This window comes from Corvus hawaiiensis, chromosome 11 (genome assembly GCF_020740725.1).
Source record: "Corvus hawaiiensis isolate bCorHaw1 chromosome 11, bCorHaw1.pri.cur, whole genome shotgun sequence".
NCBI lineage: Eukaryota > Metazoa > Chordata > Aves > Passeriformes > Corvidae > Corvus > Corvus hawaiiensis.
The window spans coordinates 5,856,206-5,884,053 of NC_063223.1; the positions used below are offsets into that span (position 1 = coordinate 5,856,206).

Below are 27,848 nucleotides of genomic sequence, written 5' to 3' on the forward strand. Positions count from 1 at the left end.
AGAAAACAATTTAAATGGTATTTAGCACTAAGGCTGACATACCATTATTTTTTTTTTTTTAGGACTTAAAGGATTCTCTTCAGCATTAATTTGATGATTTAGCCACATCACTTATTTAATTTCAGTCTCACCATTAATGCCTTTCTCTTACATTTGCCTCGATTGCAAAATGATGTTGTTTAATCATTAGTGATTTTAATATTGGTTTCACTAGTCCAGCTTTAGTGATCTGCACTCTCAATTTTCTTCTGGTTTACTGCTCATAATAAAAATGTATAAAAGGAATAATAAGTTATTTGTTTCATTAGGGGCTTGGAGCAGGACCAGTGGGAAGCTCTGTTGGTACAGATGAGTCTGGGCAGAAAATTGATGAGTTCTGTGCCAATTAACCCTTTGATGTGGAGCAATAACTTGTGAGGGTCTTTGTTGCTGATGTGTATTTTATCTGCAGCAAAACCTCACTGGATCCAGCCCATAAAGGATGTGGAAGTCGCTGTGGAGGACACCTTGTACTGGGATTGCAGAGCAAGTGGGAAGCCCAAACCATCCTACAGGTGGTTGAAGAATGGAGAGCAGCTGGCAATAGAGGTAGCATTCTGTTTTGAAAACCTGGTGCTGTGTAAAATTAATAATGTTCATGCGAACAGGAGAATTCATTAAAGCTGTGGAATTAGAGGAGAAATCTTTGATACTGGGTTTGTATTTTTCGAGAGCATCCTGATGAGACTTCTAAAGCTACAAAGACAGATTATGTCGTGCAGAAATATTCCAGCTAAAAGCAGATTCAAAAGCAACAATAGAACCACAGAAAGAAACACGTAGGGAATGACTGGAGAAGGAAGTTTAATAACGTTATACATAAAGAATTATAAATAGGGATGGAGAGCTTGAATTATTTTAATGTATTTGTAGCTGGCATTTCATTAAAGGTAGTAAGGAAATATTTTCCAACTTCTTGACAAAACTCCTAAAGATTCATGGGTTTACCACTGCTTTACTTGATGCAAAGAATGGAACACAAACAGCAAAAGAACATAGGTGTTTGCTTTCATGCAGTTGTTTTAGTAAATTAACAGGAAGTAATGCACTTGGTGACAGGGAAAAGAGGTTGAACTTAGAAGGTGAAAGGTCAGAAATGCAGAACAGGATCTGATACACCTTACTGATTTTAAATCTCACTGCTTCTCTGGAAAACAGCCCCATTCTGGTTACCAGGAATATGAACTACAGGCACTTTTGCAGGAAGGATTTTGCCCTTGGGCCAGTGCCTTGTGCTCAGCGCTGGCATTTGGGCAAGAAAGTGACTGCTTGGGTGAATTCACTGGATGGTTCTGAAAAATGAGCAGAGCATGGGAAAGCATTTCTTACATCCATGCTGGCTAAAGGGCATGGTGGTGTTTTGTGGACAGGTTAAATGAGGGAGCACAAAATCTTCTCTGGGTGATTTAAGAGCATTGTTACTGTGTCATGCAGAGTCACTAAGGTAATGGGCTTTTTTTACCTCAGGAAGTGCAAAAATATCTTGGAATCACTCACTCTCCCCACTTCTCCAGTTTGGGGTGTTGGTGTCCAGCCTTTTGGTGTGATGTCAGGGCAGAAGTGTGACTTCCTCTGGAAATACTGAAGGACCAACTGTTGGAGAACCAGCACTGAGGAGAGCCCAGAGGAGTTCTCTGTGTGCAGTGATCAGGTGTCTTCTGCTCCCTGACTGCAGTAATCCCTCGTGGTGGGTCTCCTTCACAAACATCTGTTGGGGTTGCTCCCCTCAGCTCCCCTTCTCCATAAACAAATCTTCTGTAAGAGCAGCAGCTTGGGATGCTGCAGAGGAGATCAAGCCATGGTGACTCAGGCTTTTTCCTCTTTGGGATTGTTTTCTGTCTCTCTGGATGAACCCCTCGCACTCAGCTGGGACAGGACCTGTCCAGGAAGGAGCTGAGCTGTCCTGGAGTCACCCTGTGCTTGGGCCAGCTGTGGGTGCTGCCCTTGGCAAAAGGCAGGGAGTGAGTGATTGCATTGGGCCTGCTAAGCCGTGTCCAGACCCAAAAAACAGCCCGTAGAAAATACTTTTGGGCAGGTAGTTGGGGTTTTGTCTGTTACTGTGTCTCTGGTTTTCCCCAAAGTTGATGCTCCTGTGGTTTTCTCACTGCTTCCTTTTCTCACCAGTTCTGCCACTCAGATTAGTCACTTCTCACTGTAATTGAGCTTTCTGAGAATAAGCAAGGTGAGAAGACCCAGGCAGATACTTGAGCAGCTTTGCTGCCTCCAGGGCATTTAAGTTTGTGTCTTTCATTTAATGGCTGATGGAATTTTTTTCTGCCCAGTATTAGAGAGAGCTCATTAGCAAGTGCCACATGTGAGATCTCTAAATAGTGTGAAATGCCAGTGCCATCTGCACGGTTTGGATAGTCTGGTCTGTCTGAGGGGGCTGGTAGCATTCTGTCTCTATTTCTGGAGAAATAAAAGGCTATTTGAGATGGCCAAACCTTGGTGGGACTGGGCAAGTTTGAAGAATTATTTTCATACACTGCATTTCCAGGTCTCCATATCTGATCACTATTGCTATACCATGATGCAGTCGTGTCACTTCTTTTAGAAGTGTGTTCATGATTTTGCTTTTGCATTTACCCTATTCATTGTATTTATGCTGTCCTATTTATATTCCTTACTTATTTTAAATTTTTCACAGGAAATAAATCATCAATAAAGATATTTTTCTTAATATTCAGGGAAGGATCCAAATTGAAAATGGTGCACTTACAATATCAAATCTAAATCTGACAGATTCTGGCAGATACCAGTGCATAGCTGAAAATAAACATGGTGTCATCTCTTCGAGTGCAGAGCTCAGGGTTGTAGGTAAGATGTTCCTTTTTTCCCTAAAACACAAACCTCATTATCCCTCTCCACACCCCCTTGGATTGCACCTCAGATTTAACTCACTCAGCTGTTGTCACTGAAATGAAACTTTTTTGTCAACCCGATGTCTGTATCTGCAGAGCTGAGGAGTTGAGTCATCTACTGCCGGAGGATTTGCAGGCCAATCCTTCATCTGAAACAGAACAGCATAAATTATTCACGAGGGGAAGAGCAGGGATGGGGTTTTGGGCTTGGGGCTGAGGTTTAAAACCTCTGGTGTGGTGTGGAGGCGGCGCTGGCTCCATCAGCAGCTCTCACCTCTGTGTGGGGCTCCGAGGCACCTTTGAAAGCCTCTGTGTGCAGCCCTTCTGGGGCTGACAGGCATCGTCCACCCAGCCTGCCTGTGCTGGGGTCTGACACGGTCACAGCTGGGGAGGGGAACACTGGGCTTGGGGCTGACACACACTTGAGCAGTTTCTCCCTCCAACGTGAGGTCAAAAACTAAGCTGTAACACTGCTGTGTTTTGGGGACACAGGTTCCTGTTTCCTTTGTGTGGTTGATCAGCACGTGCTCCTTAGCCTTGGTCTCCTCAAACACTGAATTTCCTTTCAAAGTCAAGTGTTACTATAGGGAGAAGCCACGAGCCTTTTCTAAACTGGTAGTTAATGAAAACTTCCCTCAGAATGAGCTGCAGTTGTCGTTTCATGTCATCTGACATGCACTGTCACGTGGAACTGGAAACCTACTGGTTCCCTGAGGTTTAATGAGACTCTTGGTGTGATATTTATTAGATTTATTAAATAAATCTGCTCCTTTCAGCAGAGCATTCAGTTGGGCAGCTACTGAGCATTCCTTGGATTCATTGAGCTTCAGTCTCTGCAATCTTCTGTGCTTGCCTTGTTGGGTGCTCACCTGCTCACAGCTGAGACCTTTGGTACCAGGATGAGGTACAAAATAATAGGATAAGGAGAAGAAATGCTGAATTGTCCAATAGAAGATCTGTCTGAACTAATGAATGGTGTTAATTATGTCTGGAATCTGAGAAGTGCTCGTGTAAGTGCTAAATAGTAGTATCATTAATACCATTAAAAGTGCTTTATTTCACTATTACTACCTCTTCTGTTTTAGCTTCTGCTCCAGATTTTTCCAAGAGTCCAATGAAGAAACTGATCCAGGTTCAAATAGGCAGCACAGTTGATTTTGAGTGCAAACCCAAAGCTTTCCCTAAGGCCAAATGTTCCTGGAAGAAGGGAGGTGAGCAGCTACACGAAAATGAAAGGTACCATGTTACATTGGTTTATTTGTTTTAATCTTACAAGGAGCTTTTGTGTGTCATTTTATGCAGTAGTGTCAGCTGTAGATCCAAACAGCTGTAAAGTCTCTCTGAAGTCTGGCTGGCCTGGGGTTTTTGCTTGTTTTTTCATTGTGATGGTATCAGAGCACTGAGAGTGCAAGTGTAGTGCTTTCTCTAAGGTCAAGGGCCAGATTTTGTTTCCAGTTTAATGTAGAGTTGGGCCTGATTTAGAGAGAACCAGGTGCTGATAGAAAACTGGGAATGCAAAGCCTGTAAAACAGTACTAAAAGCCTTCAGCAAAATGCTCTGAAAATGTTGGCAGGGAGGCAAACGAGGTGTGTTACAGCCGTGGTGATGATATGGCTGAGAGAAGAAAGAAAAGTTAATTGGGAGGTCAAGAATAGCAGATGAAACACGACAAGAAAAGGAAAATGCACTTCCAGGTTCTTTTCAAGCAGCCGTGATCGTAGCAGGGATAACAGATGTCATCACTGTTTACGTGACAGTGGATGTGTTTGGGAGTTGTAGTTCTCAGGGGAGGGTTTGTGATTCACCCGTGCCCCCAGCTATTGATTTCCAACAACATGTAAATGGTTTTTTTCCAGCAATAACCGTTAAAGCATTACTGAATTAGTCATAAACTGAAACTGCACAAGTGTGCTGGTTAAATTGTGTAAAGAGACAGTACAGGGCTGTACCTCTGCTCTGGAGCAGCTTTTTGGGTTGCATCTCTCCCACACTGGGGATTGCTGACTTCTCTAGGTTTTCTGTTCTACAGTTCAGTATTTACACAGACTGGGAGTTGCAGGGAGTGAATGGGGGCAGCAAAAAAGCTCCTTGGAGGAAAGGTGTGATTAAGATAGTTACAGGTCTGATTTAGCATGAATATAGTCAGTGTGGCACTTTGGGCATTCCAGCTGCAGTCAGGACAGGCTGTGCACACTCAGAGGAGCCAGAATTATTAATTGGGAGTTCACTCTGGCCCCAGGTCAGCCTTTCTGTCTGAGTTAGACACGACTGCACTCACAGCAACAGCCGTGGGAAGTCACAGTGTTTGCTGGGAGCAGTGGGGACAGGATGGCTGTGCATGTGCATCTTGGAACACTCTGGTGTCACACTGTGCTTGGCAGGATAGGGAGGGCCCAGAAGGCCAGACATAGACTGAGGAAACCAAACATGTGGGTTTTGAAGGAGGATTGCCGTGGCAGTGTGGTGTGATTTAAGGAATGTGTCCCTGCTCCTCTGTTGGGTGGCACTGGGAAGCTGCTTCTCAATTAGACAAAATTCTTCTGGTGCTATTCCTGTAAAACACCACACTGGGCTTTTGTTTTGCAATTTTTAAACGCAGAAGTTGCTACCAGATAGATAAACCTTAAAGAGACTGCAGTGGAGACCTTTATTTATTCCATCGTAGGGCTGGAGCTGTCTCCTTGTACCCAGATGCTTTGGGCACTGTCATCTTTGCCCTGGCTCTTTGTTCACAGGGGCCACAGGAGTTTTCATGTGTTCTGGTGTTAAGTGTTGTCAAATGTGACAATTTGGCAGAAGTTGGGGCATCTGTTGTTGCAGAGCTGGACTTGGTACCACAGCCTCATTGGCTGCCTGCCTGCAAGCAGGCGAGCAAAATCCCATTCAAAATAGCACTGCTTGTAGCCACTACTTCTAGCCTTTAATTAAAGAATATTAATGTATTAAATTAAACAACGATACCTAAATTTATGCGAAACCTGTTGCCTTTAGATGGTTCTCGATGGGTTTTAATTTTTGACTGATTTTGTAAAGCACTTGTGAAAAATGCATAGTTCCTGATTTTGTCCATTTAGGAAAATTCCTAGCTTTTGTCCCCATTCCATGTCCATGACAAGTAGAATGGTATCCTTCCCAAATCCGCCTGTCTCTGCTGTTGGAGCCTGTGTAGGTTCAATTCATGAGAGTCAAAGCTGCCAGGCACTGCTGGACCTTGCAGGGCTCCACATCTCCAGGAGAGGAGAGTTTCAGCCACGATTTTCATCTTGCTTTGGGCTTCCTGTCTGCCTGGCCATCAGAGCTGGGCTTACTGGTTGCTTCAGGTTGCCCTTCCAAACCAGTACCTCCCAGTTTCATTGGAGGTGATGGTACCAGGCTAAAGAAAGCAGGGCTCAGTTTCCAGAAATGAGCATACATGATGCTGCCTGCTTAGGTTTATGAACACAAATTACAGCTGTAGCTCCTGCAAAGTGCAGGTAGTTCCAGAATATCACCCAGAGCGTATATTTTTGACAACATATTGTAAATGGCTTCCAGAGGAAGCACAATAACAAGACAGTAATCCTGAATTAATCTAAATGAAGTAAACTCGCCTTCAGAGAAGAGCAGAGTGTGGTTCTTCTCAGAAAACCCTGGAGTTCATTACTGTCTGCTGTGAGTAATTGCAATTCGTGATTTTCTTGCAGTTCTACAATTCCTGCAATTCAGGAAAGGGTTTCAAATTAGCAGTACATTTTTCAGCCATTAACTACATTTCCAGTGAAGTTTGTTGAGGAGGAGGGTTTCCTCTTTTTTAATTGCAGCAAACAGGAGGATGGAGTTCCTCCCACAAGGGTAATTCTGCTCAGAGAAGTCCAGTGTGGACAACACCTGGGAGAGGTGGGGAGGCAGAAGGAGCTTAATTTTAATTACATTTGCAGCAGCATGGATAGAATTTATATATCTTAAGAAAACTCACATATGAATAATAAAAATAAAGCACAAATACTTCAATTTCTTGTCATCAGACAACTTGGGTTTCACCGAGGTGCTGACCACAATGCTTTAGTAAAGCCTGAGAGAGTTTCATTTTGATGGCACTGTTGCTTGTATTCTTAATTTATTTTCAAATACTTCTGCATTTTCAGTAGGTAGAAGATTTGGATAATGACTCAGTAAATTTTAATTAAATGAGCTGAATATGGTATGCGTTGTGGAGGGGAGAAAATATAATACAAAATGGATTCATGAGCTCTGGGCTGAGAAATCACTCAGCATTGAAGAATGCAATCTTGTTTCTTGTTAATTTTGCAAAGTATGTGATTTTTCTTTTTTTTTTTTTTTTTAGAATATCTTGAATAAAGAGAGCTAAACATTAAAGAGCAATGGAGTGCAGAGAGAAGTGAAAGCATAGGATAACATGCAGGAGGAAAGACAGAAAATGGGAATTAAATTTATCAGGTGCCTGAGACACCTCCACCTCCAGAGGGATGAATTTTTGTTGTCCTTTTATCCTCCAGAAAAGGAGGATTAGATGTTTAACCAAGGTTAAACACTCCTGATGCTGGTTTAACTCACCAAAAACAGAATAAATACTAAAACATGCTGCAACCCAGACATAACCCCTTCCAAGAATTCCTTAATGTTTTATGTATGTACATGGGGTTTAATTGTCAGATTGTACTTGACAGTTGCTGCCTGTGGGCTGTCGTGGGTTCTGTGCTCCTGGCTCAAATACCTGACTGGAAGAGGGTTAAAAAAACAGGATTTTGTGAAAATGCACAGCAGTTTTTCACCTTTAAACAAACTCAGCTTTATTCCTAGATGTTTCTAAATTTACCAAGACTAGAATAAGATGAGAAGATGCTGCAAAAACTTCACTGAAAGACTTCCCAGTGCAATTCCCTTAGAAAAACTCCAGTTTTAGCAGCTTCCATTGTGGCCAAGTGATGGCAAATTAAGGGAGGAAAGAAATAATTCCTGACAAAGAATTGCACGATACTTATAAGTATTAGTTAATGATTTTAGCTTCCCTGCAGTTTGAATTAAGTATTTTTATTCATTTTGTGTTACAGTTTGAAGTGCTGTGATGTGAAAAGTAATGCATTTACTTACCAGTACTTGCATAGGAATTTTTTTTGCTGACTTTCCTGTTAATTAATCTGCTTTAATTTACTTGGAATTTGATTGATGCATAAAAGGACAGTTTTGACCCACTTTTCCACTCTTCCTTTGCACTGAAATGTTACTAACTGGAAAGGGATGTGTTTGTGTTTATTACCATATCAGTAAGGATCTAAAACAGTAGCATTTTTTGCTGAATAATCTGACAAATGAAACAGGCAGTGATTCCTGAGTTTGATGATGTCTGTTAGTTCAGTAATAAAGCATTTCCTTGGGAAGATGGACAGGTTTGCAGTCATTACCAGTTGCATTATTGGCACCAAGTTTCAGTGGATCCTGAGGCACCATTCTGTCTTCTCTCTCTAAATTTAAATACATAAATGTATAATTTTACCAACATGAGCCTCTCAAGTCAGTCCTGAAGTTGTTCAATCCTTCTCCGCATCCTGTTGACCTCCGTGTAGGAGTGTGGGTGTGAATTAGAGAAAAAAGGATCTCCTCAAGCATCAATTCCCCCAATTCTGCTCAGGAGTCAGCGAGAGATGATGAGTTTGTCAATGACGCTGTGATCTGATGGCCAAACAGGTCCTCAATCCGTCTCCAGCTGGATCAGGACCACGGGGGGAGCAATGGTCCTGATTCCCAGAAACAGAGGCTAGACAGGAGTAAGGGAATAAAGGCAGGTGTTTATTTGAAAGGCCTTCGAAGGTACCCCTGGGCAGCCAGAGGCCACTGCCAAGAGGGACCCCAAGATGGACCCTAGGTCACGAGTTCTTCACACTTTTATAGGTTTGGTTCATTTACATATCAGGGTTAATTCTCCAATTAAAGCTTCAGTTTTCCCCTCAGCTTGCCCCCCTCTCAGAGGCTCTTTGGTTTATACTTTTGAGCCTAGGACAGTCTTGGTGTCCCTGAAGAGCAGGCCTGGAGAGGCTTTGTTATGTCTGCCCAGCACAGAGAGAAGTGAACAGGCTACAAGAAACTCCAGAGTTACACACCAGGCAGTGCAGGATTTGAAAAATACCGAAGTTAAAACCGAAGGCATCAGTCCCTTGTACAGGGCAAAAGGTTTTGTGCCACTCACCAGGGTATCAGAAGGGTGCAGGTTGTGGAAAGTGGAATTCGCTTGGGAAATGTCTGGCCTTCAGCAAAATGGGTTGGAAAAACACCTGTAGATGCAGGGAATGCCAAAGGCTGTATTGTTATTTTTGAGTCACAGGGCTGAGCCTCTCCCTGGCATTGTTCCAGCACCGAGTGTGAATATTGAATAATTTTAAGTAAACTAAAAGCTTTGTTTTGTCTCACGTTTCAGCAGGAGGGCAGAGCTATTTTTGGGTTTAGGGTTTCCATAGGCTCTGAGCTGCATTTGCTGTTTTGTAATTGGAAAAAGTGGAGCATTTCTCTTTTTCTAATTTACCAATAAAGATTTTATTTAGACTATAATATTTTTCTCAATTTGATTTTTCTTGGTGTATTGTTTGCTTTTTGTTTTTAATTCTAGAAAAAAAATACTATTAATTATATCTGGGTTTTAATAAGCCTACTGCTTAATTATTTTAGGCAAGCTAGGCTTGCAGGTAGCTCAGAGCACTCTAAAAGTGACTGGTTTTAATTAAACAATAGACATTTTCAGGTTTATTCCCTGATCCTGCATTTTCCTTTGTTTGATCTTGGGCTTTGTCAACACTTGGGGTTTCTTTAGTTTTGTATTTTTTTCTATTGGAAATTGCATCAAAGTAGATGAAGGCTCAGCTAGAAAGTTCAACAGCACAGGAGCTTGCAACCATAATTGAGATGTTCTAACACCTTTTTTTGATGTCATTCTAATTACCTATAAAATGTATTACTCATGTCTTTAACACATTTAAAATACCTATAAACCATATGGCACGGTTTAATTAATTTTAAATGTTCCATCTAACATGAAGTGCAGCCAAATATGACTTAGGAATTTTCCAAAACAAGTTAATGAGCCTCAGGGAAGTCACTGCTGAGGCACATCCTCCCTTGAAGAATACCTCAAATGGCACCACATCAGCTGAGGTACCTCAGGATGCTTGGTGGTTATAAATGGATTAAGCTGCCTATTTATAGCTCTCTTTCTCACCCCAATAAGATGCTTTTGTCTGTTGTTCTAACAGGGTGACTTGTTATCTCTTGTAATTTGCATCTGCTGATTTCATTACTGCACCACCTTTGCCTAGAGGAAGAGTATCTTAGCTACAGCACTGAGAGCTGAAATGCCTCTTTTAAGGAAATACAAAATGCAATTTGAAATAATTAAGAAAAAAGCATTTAAAAGCTGTGTATGTTTCTATATTGTAATTCCAAAAATTCTGTTTCATTGTAAGGAGCAGTGCAGCTGTGGCAGGAGTCCAGGTTCCTGCTTTTAGATGTTTAAAACAGCCTCCATGTGGCTTTGAGGATTGGGTGGATTTGCTGTTAAGGGAGAGGGGCAGTGGAACTGCAGAGCCCTGGTGGACTCCCACTGCTGTGGTTTGCACTTAGGGACTGTGGGTTTGGGGTCTGACAAGTTAAGGGTGAAGGATAAGATCACTGAACCCTTGATGACCCTTTCATGAAGAAATTTTCCCCAATATCCAATCTAAACCCCCCTGGCCATTTCCTCTGGTCCCTGTCACTTGTCACCCTCCTCAGCATAACCTCGGATCAGGGACTTGTGGAGAGTTTATCCCATATCCCACCTAACACAGCAGCATTTAACCACAGAACTCAGCCAGGACAAATGATGGGGATCTACTGACGTTATTTTACCTCAAGAGTGTTGAAAATAAAAAGAGCAGCAGAGGTGTGTAATTAATTAATTAATTTTGTACTGAATAAAGCAGCAGGTTAATAGCAAAGCACATACAAGTGAGCAGGCAAAACCCTCGCAGCTCCTCTGAGGGAGGGAGGATGGCAATGTTAAATTTGATGGCATTTGCTGCCTTTTCAGCTGGCACTTCCCCTGGAAACCGAGCAAGACTCCAGCTAATGCAGGCAGAGCTTTGCCTGAAGAGGGTTTTTTTGCTGCTGTGTTCATTCTGTACCAGTGTGGGTGCTGAGGGCATTTCCCAAACACCATCCAGCCAAGGTGCTGTGCTCTGTTTGGTGCCTCTCCGATGGACTGATGGGATGTGAGAGAAAAGCTCTGAAGCTCTTTTGACTTGGGCATCTCAGGAAAATGGGTACCTTTTGTTAACGAGTGTGGACATTTTTATATCTCTTCAGTTATTTTGCTGCTCCAGGTTGTCTTTAGGGTAGAAGTGCCTGCCACTGTGGATAGAACAGATGGGAGGACACGAAACAGGGAAAGAGGGAGTCAAACCAGCCTTACCTGTGCATCCCTCCAGTGCTGCTGCCTGGGATGTCACCTCTGCTGTGGGGATGTTGCTGCTCCTCTGCCCCTACCAGTGCTGTGGGTTTTCTGCTGTCTACATCTTGTATAAGCACCTTCCTGCTTGTTCCATGCTCTCACTGGGGGAGGTTGTGTGGGGTGAAGGGAACTTTCTGTCCTGCAAGTCCTTCACAAAGGAAGTTCATGAACAGTCCTATAGAGTTGTCATGGTAATCACAGTGATTTCAAAGTTGCCGTGCAAGATTGCCTGAGGTAAACAACAAAAGAGCTGAAAATTATTCCAGTTCCAGTTGGTGCAGATGAAAAAGATGGAGTTCATGTGGGATTTCTCTTTCACACACGTACATATGCCCACATCTCTAAAATATTGGTTACTGGTGTCCAAAATAACACGTCCAAAGTAATGTGTGGGTTCAAGTTTGTTGTGTATTGTCAGTGAATGATCACAACGTTTTCAAACCCCAGGTTGGAAATTGTCCTGGTTTCAGCTGGGACAGAGCTCATTTTCTTCTTAATTGCTGATACAGCTTAATAGGTCTGGGATAACAGTAAAGTATTAAAGCCTTCTGTCTAAAAGTGCTGCAACTTTCAAAATCTCCTCATCATTTTTTAGGATCACACTATTAAAGGATGGAGGACTGAGGATAGCCAACGTGACCAAGGGGGATGCTGGCAGCTACACGTGCCTGGCAACAAACCAGTTTGGAACAGCCAGGGGCTCCACCAACTTGATAGTTACAGGTGGGTGAGCTGGGACAGAGGGGGACGGACCTGGAATTGCAGACTCAGGAGTCTGCAGTGATGGGGTAGAATGTAAAAAGTATGAGAAGTTATTTATTTAATGTATAAAGATAAAAGGATGGCTGTTACAGCTCTTTTATTAGTTGAAAGGAGAGACACCGAAGGATTTTTTTGTCTTTGACAAAGATATTTCTCAGATGTGAGGGAGTTCTGAACACTTCCCTCCCTCCTCTCACTTCTCTAAACACTAAATAGTGCAATTATGCTTTTAGGTTTGTGGGGGTTTTTAATTTGTTGTGAAAAAAACATGTCAATCAAAAAAAATCTTGGAGGTAATTTTATATTCCAGTTGAAAATCTGTTTAGCCCAAAGGAGGTTTAAATGGTGTTTGCTTTTGGAAAAAGATGTGGTGGAAACTCCAGCTGCAGGGGAGCATTCAGGGACTCCATGGGCAGTAGAACACAGTCTTGAATTTTATCCAGAAATGTTTTTCAGAGAGATCTTGCCCCTTCCTCCAAGTCATCCATTCCTGGCTGCTGGCTGAGACACTGGATGAAAAGAGACAGGAGTTTGTGAAGTTTATCTGAAAAATGTCTTCTCTCATAATGTTCTTCTTCAAAGATTTTAATATCTGAAAGATTTTCCAATCTCAGAATTATCTAATATCCCACTGCATTACATATCCTATATATCTCATAGGTCCAAACAGAATTACTTTGTTCAGTGGATTAACAGCTTCATGTTTTCAGGCTGTGCTCCTAAATGATTCACATCCCTTTATGTACAGATAACAGAATTATATACAGAGGATTCCTACAATTAAATTTTATTTTTACGGTATTTACGGTAGCTGAAATTTTTCTCTGTTAATGTGATTCTGGAATAACAAACAGCTCTTCTTGATGACACTGTTTATGTTCTGTGTGATGCATGGACCCAAATATCCAGTGTGTTCTTCCTTAAGTGGATTTCCTCCAGGTTCTGGGGTTTTTTTGGTTCTTCCCTTACTCCCACCTCTTCATGTGCCCAGTGGCTGCTGCTGCTTCCTGCTCCAGAACACGAGTGGGATTGCTGAGAGCTCTGGAGTGGCAATTCCTGCCTGTGGATTCAGCTTTGTGGAGTGGATTGGCTGCACCCAGCAGGCTCAAATTCACCTTTCCAGTGTCCAGCAGCTCCTGCTGGGAAATGCAGGGACACAAAGCTCCAGCAAAAGGGGTCAGGCAGCATTCCCAGCCCAGCTGCATCACTGGAAGCCGCTGTCATTGATCACATCCAAGGAACATGGGGAGATATCAGTGGCAGGCAAAGCTCAGCAATGCAGAAAAACCCAATCACCCATATTTGTGCTCCCTGCAGAGCCAACCAGGATCACCTTGGCACCTTCCAACATGGATGTGACTGTGGGGGAGAGCGTTGTGCTGCCCTGCCAGGTGCAGCACGATCCCCTGCTGGACATCAGCTTCACCTGGTACTTCAATGGGACCCTCACGGACTTCCAGAGGGACGCTTCTCACTTCGAGAAGGTTGGAGGGGTGAGCTGCAAACACCTTCTCTTCACTTGCCTTACAGCTCTAGCCAGCACGAACTTCTTTTTTCCTCAGACTAAAAATTAAGATGTTTCTCTTTTGAGAATTCTCTTCTGTGTTGAAAGGAAACCATCCCCTGGCCCAGCTTGCTGCCCATCACTCGTTTTTCTTGTGCCCTGTGTTTTAGACCTGAAGTTTTTAAGTTCTTACCTCTTAGAATCCGTTTCTATGCGAGTTTCCTCAGGATCACATGAAACACAGCAATGATGGGCAAAGGAACCTGACACAAACCAATTTGTCATGAGGGATTTTATAGCCTGTAGACATTCAGGGGCTTTGGTTTTTTAAGCTCTTATTTGTGTGAAGAGGAATTTGAGCTCGTTAGTAGAAAACTTCACACGTTACCAAGAGATCCATGAGAATATTTCCTGGGCTTTGTATCACATTAAGGTCAGTGCAATAATTCCATCTGGAGTTACATGCAGGTCATGGTGAGTAAATAATCCTAAATATGTTCTAAGCCTTCCAGTAGTTACAGTGTGGATTTATTAAATGAAAACACCATTGCAGAAACAACTTCAGCTTTCTTGGTTGGAAGATACTTTTTTTTTTTGATGGATAGATTTCCATGTACTGATGTCTGGGAGGTCCCCGTCACACAGGCCTGAGGTCTCCAGCATCTCTTTGCTATTGGGATGTTCTGGGAGCACCACCTGGTCTTCCAGATGGTTGGAAAACTGTGGGATGTGAGGCTGTCTTTCTGCTTCTTGGGGTGTTTTGTTAGCCAGGTGATTTATACAAAGAGCATGGCAGACCAAGCAGGTGCCCAAATTTCTGAGCAGACTTGCCCCAAAACTGGGGATCGCCAGCGCTGGCTGGGGTTGTTCTGCAGCCAGGACAGGAAAAAGGAATTCCAGCAGCTGTTCCTACTGCATGGAACACTCTGTATTTGTATTCCAGGCAGCAGGGGGAAGGGAAGAAGGTGATTCCACGGTCACCTGGGCTTGTCCACCCTGCCAAAGGCTGGATCTGACCAGGCAGGAATGTGATACCCGATGGAAAGGGAGGGTCTTGCAGGGGGGCTTCCTGCTGCTCCCCCAGTCCCTTGAGAGTCTTCCCAAATCACCACAAATAACTGAAATGCAGTGTTAACACTTTGCTGGGGTTTATTTCAAGTAAAACTGTTCTATTTGAAGCCCCCTCCCCCCTTTGTTGAGTTGTCTCAAATTGAGTTTGCTGAAATAAGTTCGTGTAGGACGTGATTTGCTTGCATTCACTGCTGGTGTTGGGCATTCCCTGAATATCCACTTCCATTCAAGTAGATGGATTTTAGATTGCTTTTGACTCAACTTTTAATTTATTGTAAGCAATCAGCACTGAATTGTCCTGCAAACAACTTCCATCTGTGCTTTCACAGAAGACCAGGCACACACATGGAAGGGAATCAGGCAGAACTGGCTTCAGTTCGTGTTGAATAAAGAATTGAGACATTGTAATGCTGAAACAAAGAAAAACAACCAAATGTTTTGAAAGGTTCATTTTTTTTTTCTAAGACTAAAATAAACCTCAAAGTCATGTCTTTGCCTTTCTCCCAAGCTACTGTTTGCCCCTGAATCAGTGGCCAAAGTAGCTAAAAATACCCACAAATAGGGTTCTGCTCTTGAAGAAAATGCTGCTTCTCCAGAAAATTAAAATTTAAAAATGTATTTTAAAAATTAAAATCTGACTGAGGCATTTTTCACCTGGAAAATTCAATTGGAACAGAGTTAAAGCAGAAATTCAACTGACACAAAGGGGAGATCTGTTTTTTTAAGGGACACTGTCTACCAAAGGTTTAATGTCAAATTCTGTGTTCACTGATGTGGAAAACAAGCAGTACACAAAGAGCCCGAACATCATATGAAGTTACAGTTTCATTCAAGTTTTATTTCTGTTTCCCATGATCCAGGAAATAACCACATGCTGTGATCTGAGAGAGAACAATGGGGGAAAAAGTACTAAAGATTAAATACTCAATGAAAAGCAAAGAACAGAATTTAGGCTTGTAAAATGGGAAATACAGCCTGAACTGTGCAACCTTTAAAGGAAAGTGTGCTCACAATAACCTGTAAAATAGACTGAATTCAACTTTGTCTTTCTACATATTCCAACTCCTTAAAAACCTGTCATAACCTGACTTAAAAATTCCAGATAAAAACCCCATGAATTCTGTCTTGAAATCAAATGGGTAATGGCCACAGAAAGCACATTTCTCTCTTTTTAGGGCTTTGAGACAAATGGTCACAGGAGCCTGAGGTCATTGGGGATTCTGGGCAGGAGATGTGTTCCCAGTGTGAGCTCGCCGTGTTGGAGCTCACTTCTCCCAAAAAAGGGACACTACCTCATGTTTTTTGGGAAAATGCTCCCAGACAACAAACCTGGAGCAGTTGATGGGCAATAATTTGCTGTCCTGGTCACTGCAATGCAGCTTTTGAGCAACTTCACACTTTTGGTGGATTTCTTTTCCCTTTGCAAAGAAAATGTTAGACTGCAAGGGTGGTGCATTTGCATTAATGAATGTTCTGTATTCCCACAGAGTGCATCAGGTGATTTAATGATCAGGAACATCCAGCTGAAGCACAGTGGGAAGTACGTGTGCATGGTGAAGACAGAGGTGGACAGTGTGGCCTCTGCTGCTGACCTCATCGTGCGAGGTACATCCCAGCCCAGCTCCAGGGTCATGTTTTCCACCTTTTTTATATTGTAGGCTGTAGAAACAACTGATGTTGGAGGTTACAGAACCAGTCCATGGCTTGAATGGTGTGATGAATGACTGTGAGTTGAATTATGTCATTCTGACCTGCAGCTAGGGAGAATTACAGCTCAGGCTTTGGGTGAAGCCTGATTTTCCCAGAGGAATGAAGAGCTGGAGGTTATAATAGTGACTTCACATCTTTTTTCACTGCCAGTCCTTGAGGTCACTGACAGGAGGGAACTCACTGGCAGCTCTGAGGCAGTTGCTGCCTCTGCAGACTGAAGTGTTGGGAACTCCAGAATCCTTCCTGGGAAATGGCAGTTCTGCCAGAGGCCAGGAGAGGCTTTGTCCTAAGGTTTAAATCCTATAGTGCAGAATTATTCCTTTTCATTCCAAGCTGGAATGTTCACAGTTGAGCCAGAATTGTGGCTTTCTTTGCTGATGTTACAGCTATGGTCATTGCAAGGTAAAAGCTTTGATCTAGGAAAGCACATTATGTGATCAGCAGTTACTCAATATATTTTAAAATATGTCAGATATTTTCTCATTGTTAATGCACTGTTACTCATTTCAAGCCCCTTTGCTGGTGCAGATGAGACAAAACCCAACATTCTGGCCAGGAAATGGCCAGAAATGAGGATTTTCCAGAAGGCAGCAGGAAGTTTGTGTGACTGAATTGCTGCACGGGGTTCTGGTCAGATGTGCTGAAAAATTGTTCCAGTGCATTGTACGGTAAAGAAGTTGTAGATAAAAAGTTGACAGACTACAGAGATGTATCTGTAGATTAAAGAGGACATTTAGGACTAAAGGAAAAGACATTGGAAAGAGAGAGAGATGTGCTGAACAAAGGTTCTTGGTAAAAAAAACCAAAACCCAGTCATCTGTTCTGCCCTTGAGAGTATTTCAGGTTGAAATAGTCAGAGTTAAGTTTAGTGAATGTAAAACAGTAATTAAAAGTGTTCTTATTCCAGTCTGAATTGTTTTCCTCCTCCCTGAGGAAGGAAAACAGGAATCCATCCTGCTGGTAGTGATTCCCAGGGTGCTTCAGGGCTTCACCAAACACTGCCTGGTTTTCCATCCGATTCCAGGCTCTCCTGGGCCCCCCGAGCACGTGAAGGTGGAGGAGATCACGGACACCACAGCTCAGATCTCCTGGCAGGAGGGCACAGACAACCACAGCCCTGTGACCACCTACACCATCCAGGCAAGGACTCCCTTCTCCGTGGGCTGGCAGCGAGCCACCACAGGTGAGCACAATTCCCGTCCCAGGCTCTGTGGGAACATCCCTGGCACCCTGTGCCTGACTTTCCTTTTCCCTTTCTCTTCTTCGTAGTTCCGGATGTCATCGACGGGAAAACCTTCACAAGCACAGTAGTGGATTTAAATCCTTGGGTTGAATATGAATTTCGTGTAGTTGCCAGTAACAAAATAGGAGGTGGAGAACCTAGTTTGCCCTCAGAAAAAGTAAGAACTGAAGAGGCAGGTTAGTGGGTCCTTCTATTTGTTTTTAATTCAAGAATCTTGAATATTAACAAAGAAAAGGAGTGTTATCTTTGGCTCTTTGCAAACAAGCTTGGAGTTGCCATTGGATATAAAAGCCTGTAACAAGTTTGTTCGTATTTTTCCATTTAGCTGTGAGACAGTTTGTGTTGCATTACTGAACATCACAGAAGCATAACATCTAAATCCATTTAAACTCTGTGCACTGTGCCAAAATCTGCCAGTTCAGGCAGTGCTGCAGAGTCTGAAGGTATAAATGGATGGAAAGAGGTTAATTTTGACAGGGGATTTTCATTGCTGGTGTTTGATCAGTGAAACCCTTCCGTGTTACAAGCACGTGGCTCAGAAGAACCCATCAATTAAAACCCCAGTTCACTTGGAATGAGGCCATTTCCCAATTCATCTGCATAACATCCCTGGAAGTGTTCAAGGACATGGAATTCTGAGCAGCCTGGTCAGTGGAAAGTGTCCTGGAACAAGGTGATCTTTAAGGTCCCTTCCAACCCAGGCCATTCTCTGAGTTAACTCTATTAATTAAAAAATGAAGCTTGTCTCCAGTTTTGAGAAGTTCTTAAACACAGCATACCTGGTGTAATCTGTGAGCTGCTGAAGTTCTCCAGGTGCTCAGAGGAACCCTGGCCTGGCCCAGGCAAAGATGAATGTGGGACAGGGCTGGGGCTTTCCAGGACTGCCCCTCCTACCCCAAAAACATTTTCTCTGGTTGCAAAGGGAGTATGAATATGGGTTAAATTCAGGGCTTGAGGCTGATGTGATGTGTTCTCTTGTGATGCGATGTATTCTCTGTGCAGACGTCTCTGCATTTCCTTTCCACAGTTCCCGAAATTCCCCCATCTGAGGTCAGTGGGGGAGGAGGCAGCAGATCTGAGCTGGTGATAACGTGGGATGTAAGTTTGCTGGCAAGCACTTTCCTTCACAGAACTTTTTTCTTTCTTTTCTTTCTGCTCTCTCTGAATTTCCCTGGCGGCAGCAGCTTCTCCTCTGGGATGTCCGTGTGCTCTGTGCCGCGTGTGGTGTGAGCCCTGGACATTGGCCTTTGTTCTTTCACTGCTACACGTCCCTGTGCTGGATGGAAATCCCCAGGGAATTTAGTTTGGCTGGGATTGCTTCTGTTCTCAAACAAATGTTGATGCTAAAAAGGAGGCAGGGGGGCAGGGGAAGAGGAAGAGGGATGGTTAAGGTGAGAAATGGGGCTTTGCAGTGCAGATTTGCAGTTCTTGCTTTCCCACCATTACCCTTGGATGCATGTGCTAACCAATACAATCTCACACTGCTTTGTATTATGTATCCCTTTTTTAATGATTTGAAGAGCTGTTAATACTCTGTTCCTAGCATTGACTGCTCTGTGTGGTTATCTAATCATGATCACATCAGAGGAAGGTTTAAGCTGCTGTATGAAGGTGGTATTGGATTCTCTAATAGCTGACTGAGCAACTATTCATTTTTTATGAACTGTGGATTGATGAAAGAAAAGTTATATTTACTGAAGAGTGTCTTAAAGCAGAATACTTAGTGGAAAACAAAAATGCTACCTGAAAGTTGTTCTCTTCTTGGAATGCAAACCTTAAAGTGGGTCGAAGGGAGCGCGTTTTGCTGTGCTGTAGCAGAGTTAATTGGCTGAGGGGATGCTGCCAAGTGCAGTGCCAGCACCTGCAGCATGTCCACGAGTCTGCTGGCACTTCCCTCCTGCCACATATCCCCATGGCATCACAGATCTGTGTTCTTCTGTCCAGCCCATCCCCGAGGAGCTGCAGAACGGGGAAGGATTCGGGTATGTGGTCGCCTTCCGCCCCTCGGGCACCACGACGTGGATCCAGACCGTGGTCACCTCTCCTGACATCCCCAAATACGTCTTCAGGAACGAGAGCATCCTGCCCTTCTCGCCCTACGAGGTCAAAGTCGGGGTCTACAACAACAAAGGCGAGGGGCCCTTCAGCGCAGTCACCACGGTGTTCTCGGCTGAGGAAGGTACAGCCTTCAGTTTCCCCAAGCACTTGCATGAGCTGTTCCAGCAGGGGATCCAGCAGCAGCTGGGGGAGATGAGCTTGGTTTGGATAAGGACAGGTTTGTTCCACAGTCACCTCTCCCTTGTTGTTGGTTTCCCAACGCAGAGCCCAGCACAGCCCCCTCGGGAGTGTCTGCCACCAGCCTGTCCTCCTCGGCCATCGAGGTCTCCTGGAGAGCCATTCCCTGGAAGATGAGCAATGGAAGGCTGCTGGGCTATGAGGTGAGTCTATTGAAATCAAAATATTTTAACTAACAAACCCTATTTATTCAGTAAAATCCACTCCTTTTTGCAAAGGGCCATGGGCCAGAAGCGTCGTGCAGGCTGCAGGACAACCACACAGACTGACCCCAAATCTTGCTCTTCCTGCCCCACCTACACCCAGAAGGCGGCTAATTCTTTCTGTCTTGGGAAAAAAACCCCACAGAATGAAGTTGTGTTTTGCTTCTTGTGCTGATAGATAGCCATGTGTCTGACATAACTCCAAACTGACTTTTTTCAGAATTACATTCACTTTCAAAGAAACTTTTTTATAAGGTACATTTTTCTGAGCTTTACTTGCTTCCTTTTTAATGAACTAATGCTTTTCCTCTTGTCCTTCTTTGGTTCAAGCAAGATCTAATATTTCAATTGCCTTTTTCACTAAAAAGAGCAGCAAGTGTGAGAAGCAGCTGGATAGGAATATTTTACTTTTGCACAGTAAACATATTTCTGAAACTTTAATGTATTTCTACCTTTTTCAGCTGAAGGGAAAAAAAAAACCCACTTAAAAGAGTCTGAGTACAACGCTGTGGGTGAGCAGCCCAGCCCGTTCCATGCAAGATTTAAATGGGTTTGGTTTTTATCTCCTAGGTTAGGTACTGGAATAATGGCCAGAAAGAAGAATCTTCAAGCAGGGTAAAAGCTGCAGGGAATGAAACATCAATAAAAATCACAGGCTTGAGGAGCAACTTGGCTTATTACACAGCTGTCCGTGCTTACAACAGCGCTGGAGCAGGGCCCTTCAGTGCCACTGTCAATGCCACCACCAAAAAGCCGCGTGAGTATCTCAGATTAAAGTGGGGAGAGGCAGAATGCTGTGGCAGCACTTGGAGGGGAAAGAAGAATAGTGGCATTCCTGGGAATCACAGTATGAGTGACCTAAATTTCCATATAGGGAAACAAACCAAGCACAGAGCTTCCACCCTCTTCTTCAGCAGGATGAGTAAAACGCAGCTATTCCAGGGGAGCCCAAGGAAGATCTGAAATTCCTGCACAGAACCTTCATTATGCTGCTAATGACTGGAAGAAATTGAAATGAAAAATCTCTGTTATTTAGAAAGGGGGAAAAAAAGGAGACTTGTTGAATTTTTCAGTGTTCTATAACATATTTATAAGTTCTCTAGGGCATGGCTTTTGAAATGCAATGAACCTCCTGGAGTTCATGCAAAACAATCCTTCATGTCCACTGTTCCCCCTTGAACAAATTGCTCAAGAGGCCACTTTGCTGCTGCAAAGGCCAAATTAAGCTGGAGAACAGATTGTCAGAGGCTGCACTAATTCTTCTACAAGTGGAAATATTTTTAGTGTGCTCCTCTGTTGTAGTACAACTCAGAATCAGGGTCATCGGTCTTCAAGTGTTTCTGTCAGAGGCACAGGAACACACAATTAAATCTGGCTGAAAGGTCAAATTCCCTGCAATAGTCATTAACATCCCCCGAGCAGACGGAGTTGTATCATTAATATTATGAAATAAGCTAGTTTATCAGAAATTATTATATGCAAATATGAGTGTCAGTCTGTCACTGAGGACTAAACCAACTCAGATTTCCCAGAGTTTAAATGCATTATATGCACAATTACTATGAACTGGCTGATCTGAAGTGGCTCTCTGCCTGCAGCCTGGACAGGACATGGGAAAAAGAGGTTTTTTTTCTAATTAATCATCTTTGTGGCTGCTCGCTAGAGGTGGTGCCAGGCTGGTCAGCTCAGGGATTTTCAGTCCTTTTTTAGTGTTCCCCCCACTTCTGGGGTGTTTGACTGAGAACTGGGCAAGCCCTGACCCCACTGGTGTAAACAGGATCTGGATCAGTCCCTTGGTCAAGTTGCTGCTGTTTGGAATAATTAAAAAGGAAAATTAATTGCATTATGTCCATGGGTCTTTCTGATGAGTAAAGGGAGCAAAACCATTGCAGTGCAGGGTAATGTCAGTCTGAAGATATTGATAAATTAGTTGAATTGCTAAGAGAAATAATTCTCTGTGCTACTGCAGTAGGAACTGATTTTTCATTCAAATGTGTGATTTTTTAATCAATCCTGATTTCTAATTTAATTTGAATATTTATGATTGGTGTGGTTTTCACTGTGAAGGATTTACATTCCCCCACAGGACCTACCCAGATACATCTCAGAAATTCTTGCCATATCAAGAAATACAAATAGTTCAGTTCCATTGGCAGTGTATTTCAAAGTTGAAAGTGAGCCTTTGACAATTAAAATATCTTTTTTTTATATTTGAAATATGCATGTTTACAGCCCAGAATAACAAGTGGAGGTTTAAATATTGCTGTGTAAAATGCCAGGTGAGTGGGGAAGACTTGCCTAAGTTGTTACAATTATTTCATATTTAGAAAGTCTTCAAATAAACCCCAATGTTCTGTCCATCAGCTCTGAGAACTGCTCCAGTCTGAGAGCAGCTTTCAGCACCTGAGGAGGCTCAGAAATCCCTGCAGCTCCCTGGACATGTCCTGATGTGACTTGAGGATCAGAACCTGCCACAAATGAAGTTCTGAACTCTGATGATTGCTGGAGATTTTGGTGTCTGCAGCAAATTGGAGCCTTCTGAATCCCACAGACAGAGGCTTACAGTTTTATATATAATTGCTCCTCATTTTTTCCACATGTCATCTTAATATTTTGTTGTGGATTTCAAGGATGACTCATTTCTTTTGAAATTCAGCTTTAATATCTCAGTGTGAAAACTACTCATACATGCTGTAACACTTCATTCTCAGGAGTGAAACAATCTCCTCTTACATCTACAAGAAGTGGTTATTATTAGAACACCAGGTTAAATCTTCCTCAGTACATAGAACAAGATAAATAGTGCAAAAAAAATAGCTGTGGGTGGTTGTTTGACTTGGGAATAATTTTTTTAAGTCTCACTCTTACACTTTTTCTTCTGTTTTTTGACTATAATCGGGTGGGGTTTTGATATGTCTGCTTGTGAAAAGAAGGCAGGGAACCTCCTGTGTGAAAGAATTTAAAAGAGAAGGGAAGGAAAGAGGAAAAACCCTATAAGCACATGGTGGATGCAAGTGTTCAAAACCACTCTCAGTGCTTAAACCTGGAACCTCCAGCATCAAAGCACAGCTCAGTCCACCTAAGCAGCAGTTGCCTCCACTAGGTGACAGCAACAGTAAATTGTTTTCCTTAACACACTTAGAAAAGATTTTAATCATTGATTGTGTCACTGCAGGACCCATGTGCTGGGAAACCAACCTGAGGTCTTTTAAGAGGTTTGTGCTTCCCTGAAAGCTTGGCAGCCCCAAGGTACATGAAGGGGCAGAGCCCAGAGCATGCAGCGGCTTTGCAAATGACAGGCTAGGGTTGCTAATGAACAAAAAATCCCAGTAGGTTTCCTCGGCCAAACCCCCTTGAATGGCACAGTTCAGAACCACAACTTGGGTTGGAAGAACCAACAGAAAAACAACTTCCAATATTTTACATAACATCTTAATGTAAATCAAACATAGTGGGTAAATGTGAATATTCACTGAGACTAAATTTGTCTAAAAATCTATTGTGAAGAATTTTCTTATTATTGGCACTGTACTAAAACTAGAAATCCTCTGTTACCATCATTAGAGTTTGTTCTAATTAATCACCCGTGTCCTGAGGCACATGCTTCTGTCTGGCTGTACTGAATGAAGGACCATCAACAGATACTTCAGAAACAGCATTTATGTTTATGTGCCATTCTGGTTTTTCCCTTCCTTCCTTCCTTCTGTTTGTGGAATTTAGCCTCTGAACCATAACGTGCGCAGACAGGAGCCTGCGCTGGAGTTGCTTTTGCATCCGAAATGTAATGACAGCCAATTACCTGAGCTGGTGATTAAATCACTGATGCCAATTAAATTAAAGTTGTGCTTTTTGTTGTGTATTTGAAGCACCCAGCCAACCTCCAGGAAACGTGGTGTGGAATGTCACAGACTCCAGAGTTATCCTGAGCTGGGAGGAGGTCAGAGCGATGGACAACGAGTCTGAGGTCACAGGGTACAAGGTCAGTGGGGACAGAGCTGCGAGCAATCTGGAGCTGATATTTTCTCGTCTGTTTGCACGTTCAGAGGATGCCCAATACCACCCCTGAACCATTTCACTGGGGTCTCCTTTTTAGGGATTTTAAATCATGCTCTTAACCATGTCTCACCGTTAATACCCACTAATCCCTTTGCCTCCCCATGCTGGCATTGCTCAGCTCTTGGGATCCCACCCACACCTGGATCTTAAAACAGTTAAACACTTACCACATCTGTAACACTTATTTTAAATGTGTAACACTTACACAAATGGATAAAACTTGGAAAGAAACTAAAAAGATTCAGCCCGCTGGATGTAGCTTCCATTGCTGGCCAGGTACATTTATTATATATTACCACATGTATATTAAACTGATATTTTTAAACCCCTTCTCCTCTTAACCTGCTGTGGGCCATGCTCATTTCCCTGACAGAGATTACACTGTTGCATCTGCTCTAAATCTGATGAGCACACAAACGGGGAAGTATTTCAATATGTCATAGAAGTGTGTGTAAAAGAATAGCTGAGGCTGTTCCTGATAAGCTCTGTACAGCTGGATCCCAGATGATATATTCCTGCATAAAAGATTCAGGCTGAAGATCTGATTACCCACTGAGTCGTACTGACAAGAAATACATGTTTACAGCTTGTTCCAGTGTCCCACCACCCATTATTTCATATTATTGTAATAAAAATAATATATAATACATATTGTCATTCATCGTGCCATTTTAAATTAAATCTGGAATAAAAGGCCTTGACTGATGTTCCCTTCTTCCTTTACACGTAATTCTGCCCTGGCATATTAACCAAAAATCAGATCTTTTCTTTCATCCCATCACTTGTAAAAGCTGGAGCCTTGTTTGTAAGGGACTGAGAACAGCCAGGGGTGTCCTGTGTTGCAGGTTCTGTACAGGACCAGCAGCCAGGGCAGGGTGAACGTGCTGACCACGGACACGACGACGGCCGAGCTGTGGCTGCAGCTCAAGGACGATTATTTTATAGAGGTCAGAGCAACCACTGAGGGGGGAGATGGCAGCAGCAGCGAGCAGATCCTCATCCCCAGACTAGCCAGTAGGTTGAACCACTTTCCTTTGTTTCAGCTTGTCTTTGCTTCCCTTCATGATGGGGGAAAAAAAATAAAAGTAATGCTTAGACGTCATGTGGTAATAAGGTAATAAAAAGGAAAGCAATTAGAAGTCTTCATGCCCTTATGCATGGCAAATACCATTCTATTGAACTGGTAAATTACCACGTAAATTGGTATTAAAAATGTTAAGTTTTCTACTTTTTCCCTTTTTTTGAAAAAAGAAAATATTACTTTGAAAGTAGAATCACAGAATCATTAAGGTTGGAAAAGACCTCTAAGATCATTGAGTCCAACCTTTGACTAAACACCACCTTGTCAGCTAAACCAGAGCACGAAAGCCATTCATGGTCACAGCATTTTGCAAGGCATTTCTGAAATTTTTAAATATTTACTGTATTTTTTAAAATCTCTATTGCTTGTAAGAACTAAAAACAAAATTACAGTAATTTTTGCTTAGCGTCTAGGAGGGGTGATAATGTGGCACAGCACATACTCACACTTTCCTTTAATCCTGAGCCTTTTCCTTTGTCACAGGTATGGATGCAAGAGGTTCTGCTCCATCAGTCTTGAGTATCTTCAGTGTCTCCAGCTTCTTAGCAACAATATTCTCCTTGACCATTAATTCCGTGTTGTGCTGATACATTTGCATTTGCTGGGAAAAACAGAAAGAATTGGTTACTAAAGTGCTTTTTTTAAAAAAAACCTGCCGTGGTTAATGCATGTTTTTTCTTCTATCCTGATGTGTTTTTAAATTCTTTATATTTCACTGTAAGTTGAAGTAAAAATACCATGTAAAGTTTAGCAAATCCTTTAAAAAGGAATCTAAAATGCCTTAATACTTGAACCAAAGGAGTTTACATGTTACATACTTCAGATACAGTGTGAGAGAGAGGGGGAGGGATGGCGCTGTGAGGTCAGGGCTACGAGGAAGAGCGAGAAACTCCATTTTTGCAGCGTCACTGAATTGTTCTGGGTCTGTTCTGCATTGTTAAAATGACATTTGACATGGAGAAGATGGAGTCAGGGACGTGGCTGTTACCAGTCCGAGGGCAGCACAGCTCCCATGTGGCTGCTCTCAAGGCAGGGCCATCACCCAGGAGGTTTGGATCATTTTCCTGCTGCCCTTTGTGGGAGTTACTCTGAATGGAGCAAGGAATCCCAGCTGGGAGCAGGGCAAAGGCCCTGCTGCTCCTGAGAAATGATCTCCCAGCTGTTTCGAGGAAGCCTCTCAGCAGATGTTTGTGCTCCTTTTCAGCCACCCACCCTTCATCAATAAATTCTGAAGTTCATTTCCTCATCTCCCCACCTTACCTTTCTTAACCAGTTTCTTTGATCATAACCAAGCTCTCCCACCTTCAGGATGGTTTGATCGCCCTCCTGCCAGTGTTTCAGGAGCAGAAGTGCCCAGCTGGCAGCATGGGTGACATGCAGTGGCACCATGGCCTTATGAAGAGGGACAGCCACCCCCTCCCTCCCTCCCTCGTGATGTGGTGCTCCCAGACCTGCAGCCCCAAACTATCTCGCTCCTTTATCTGCCACACTGCACCGTAAACACCCTGAATTCAGAGTTAGAGCCAAACCTCTCCTTCCTGCTGCTCTTTAACCAGTTCTGAACTGTTCCACCTGCTCTGGCTCTCAGCTGCACCCCACCACTGTCACATGATTCTGGGGAGTTCATGGCAATACTGCAGCATACAATAAAAAATGATACAACCACACTTCAGGCTTGCTATTGGAGAGAAATCTGTGCTTTCTTCGGTAGCAGTAAATTAAAGATCCATTAAGCCTGGTCCATTTGACTTCTAGAGTTGTGGCTTTAGTGAAATCAGCCTTTTAGACACCTTTTAGAGAGGTGGCAGCATCCTTGTTCCAGCATGTTCACATGACATAAAGCGTCTCCTCAATGCCTGGGGCTTGTTTTAAGCTTCACAATACTGTCACAACACACAGAGCTGCAAAGGGAGAGCCAGGATTAATGGAATGATGGTGGCACTGTAGAAGGAACACCTTGGTACACATTCAGCTGGCAAATGAGCTGATGAGCTCCAGATGAGACAATGTGCTGCTGAGGTAAGCAAGAGCTGTAAATACTGTACATAGAGAGCTATAAATGACTTTGTTGCTTTTCCATGTGGCTGACCAGTGTTGTTTTCAGACACTTGCAAACAGGGGGGTGGGTGGGACGTGGCAATACGGGTGTTCCTAGTGAGTAAATAGTTACGCTTCATGCAACAAAGGGTGACTCTTGTTTCACAAAATTCTAGTCCAGGTTCCTGTACTGCCCATTTTTTCACACACTCACATTGTATTATTGTTTGATTTCTAGTTCTATATCTCCATGAGATACGTACCCAGTACCTTGTTTCATATTGAAAAGGTTGAAATTTACCCTTGAACTTCCAGTTGTGTGTGTATCCTATGGTTATCTGTATGCATTTTTTTCTATTGGTCTAATAAAATATTTATTACATTGAGGGATAATAGAATATCTCAAAGTGTTATTGCTTGTTCCTGTTACATATTTGTGCATGCTGGGGGTTTAATACATCTAAAAATGGTTTCTGAGCTCAGGCTTCTGAGCTGTACCTCTGCCCACAG

At 43.0% G+C, this 27,848-nt stretch overlaps 1 protein-coding gene and 1 long non-coding RNA gene across 7 annotated transcripts in view; one reads left to right on the forward strand and one right to left on the reverse strand.

The window, feature by feature from the left end:
* The window catches only part of LOC125331426 (contactin-3-like), a 96,589-nt gene extending 68,856 nt beyond the window's left edge, over nt 1-27,733 (forward strand). For both annotated transcript variants that reach the window (XM_048315387.1, XM_048315386.1), the window contains 15 exons: nt 452-588; nt 2,727-2,856; nt 3,986-4,136; nt 11,972-12,099; nt 13,456-13,631; nt 16,201-16,318; nt 17,448-17,606; nt 17,693-17,842; nt 18,694-18,764; nt 19,611-19,845; nt 19,989-20,104; nt 20,735-20,921; nt 24,031-24,143; nt 25,066-25,234; nt 25,785-27,733. In XM_048315387.1, the coding sequence (XP_048171344.1) occupies nt 452-588; nt 2,727-2,856; nt 3,986-4,136; nt 11,972-12,099; nt 13,456-13,631; nt 16,201-16,318; nt 17,448-17,606; nt 17,693-17,842; nt 18,694-18,764; nt 19,611-19,845; nt 19,989-20,104; nt 20,735-20,921; nt 24,031-24,143; nt 25,066-25,234; nt 25,785-25,888 (2,144 nt within the window). In that variant the 3' untranslated portion in view covers nt 25,889-27,733. The remainder of the gene's footprint in view (nt 1-451; nt 589-2,726; nt 2,857-3,985; nt 4,137-11,971; nt 12,100-13,455; nt 13,632-16,200; nt 16,319-17,447; nt 17,607-17,692; nt 17,843-18,693; nt 18,765-19,610; nt 19,846-19,988; nt 20,105-20,734; nt 20,922-24,030; nt 24,144-25,065; nt 25,235-25,784) is intronic.
* LOC125331427 overlaps nt 15,520-27,848 on the reverse strand; it is a 122,589-nt gene continuing 110,260 nt past the window's right edge. For 4 of the 5 annotated variants that reach the window (XR_007206055.1, XR_007206053.1, XR_007206056.1 and 1 more), the window contains 2 exons: nt 25,744-25,902; nt 15,520-25,278 (listed from right to left, as the gene is read on the reverse strand). This is a non-coding gene — a long non-coding RNA (uncharacterized LOC125331427). The remainder of the gene's footprint in view (nt 25,279-25,743; nt 25,903-27,848) is intronic. The other variant, XR_007206054.1, reaches the window with a different exon arrangement.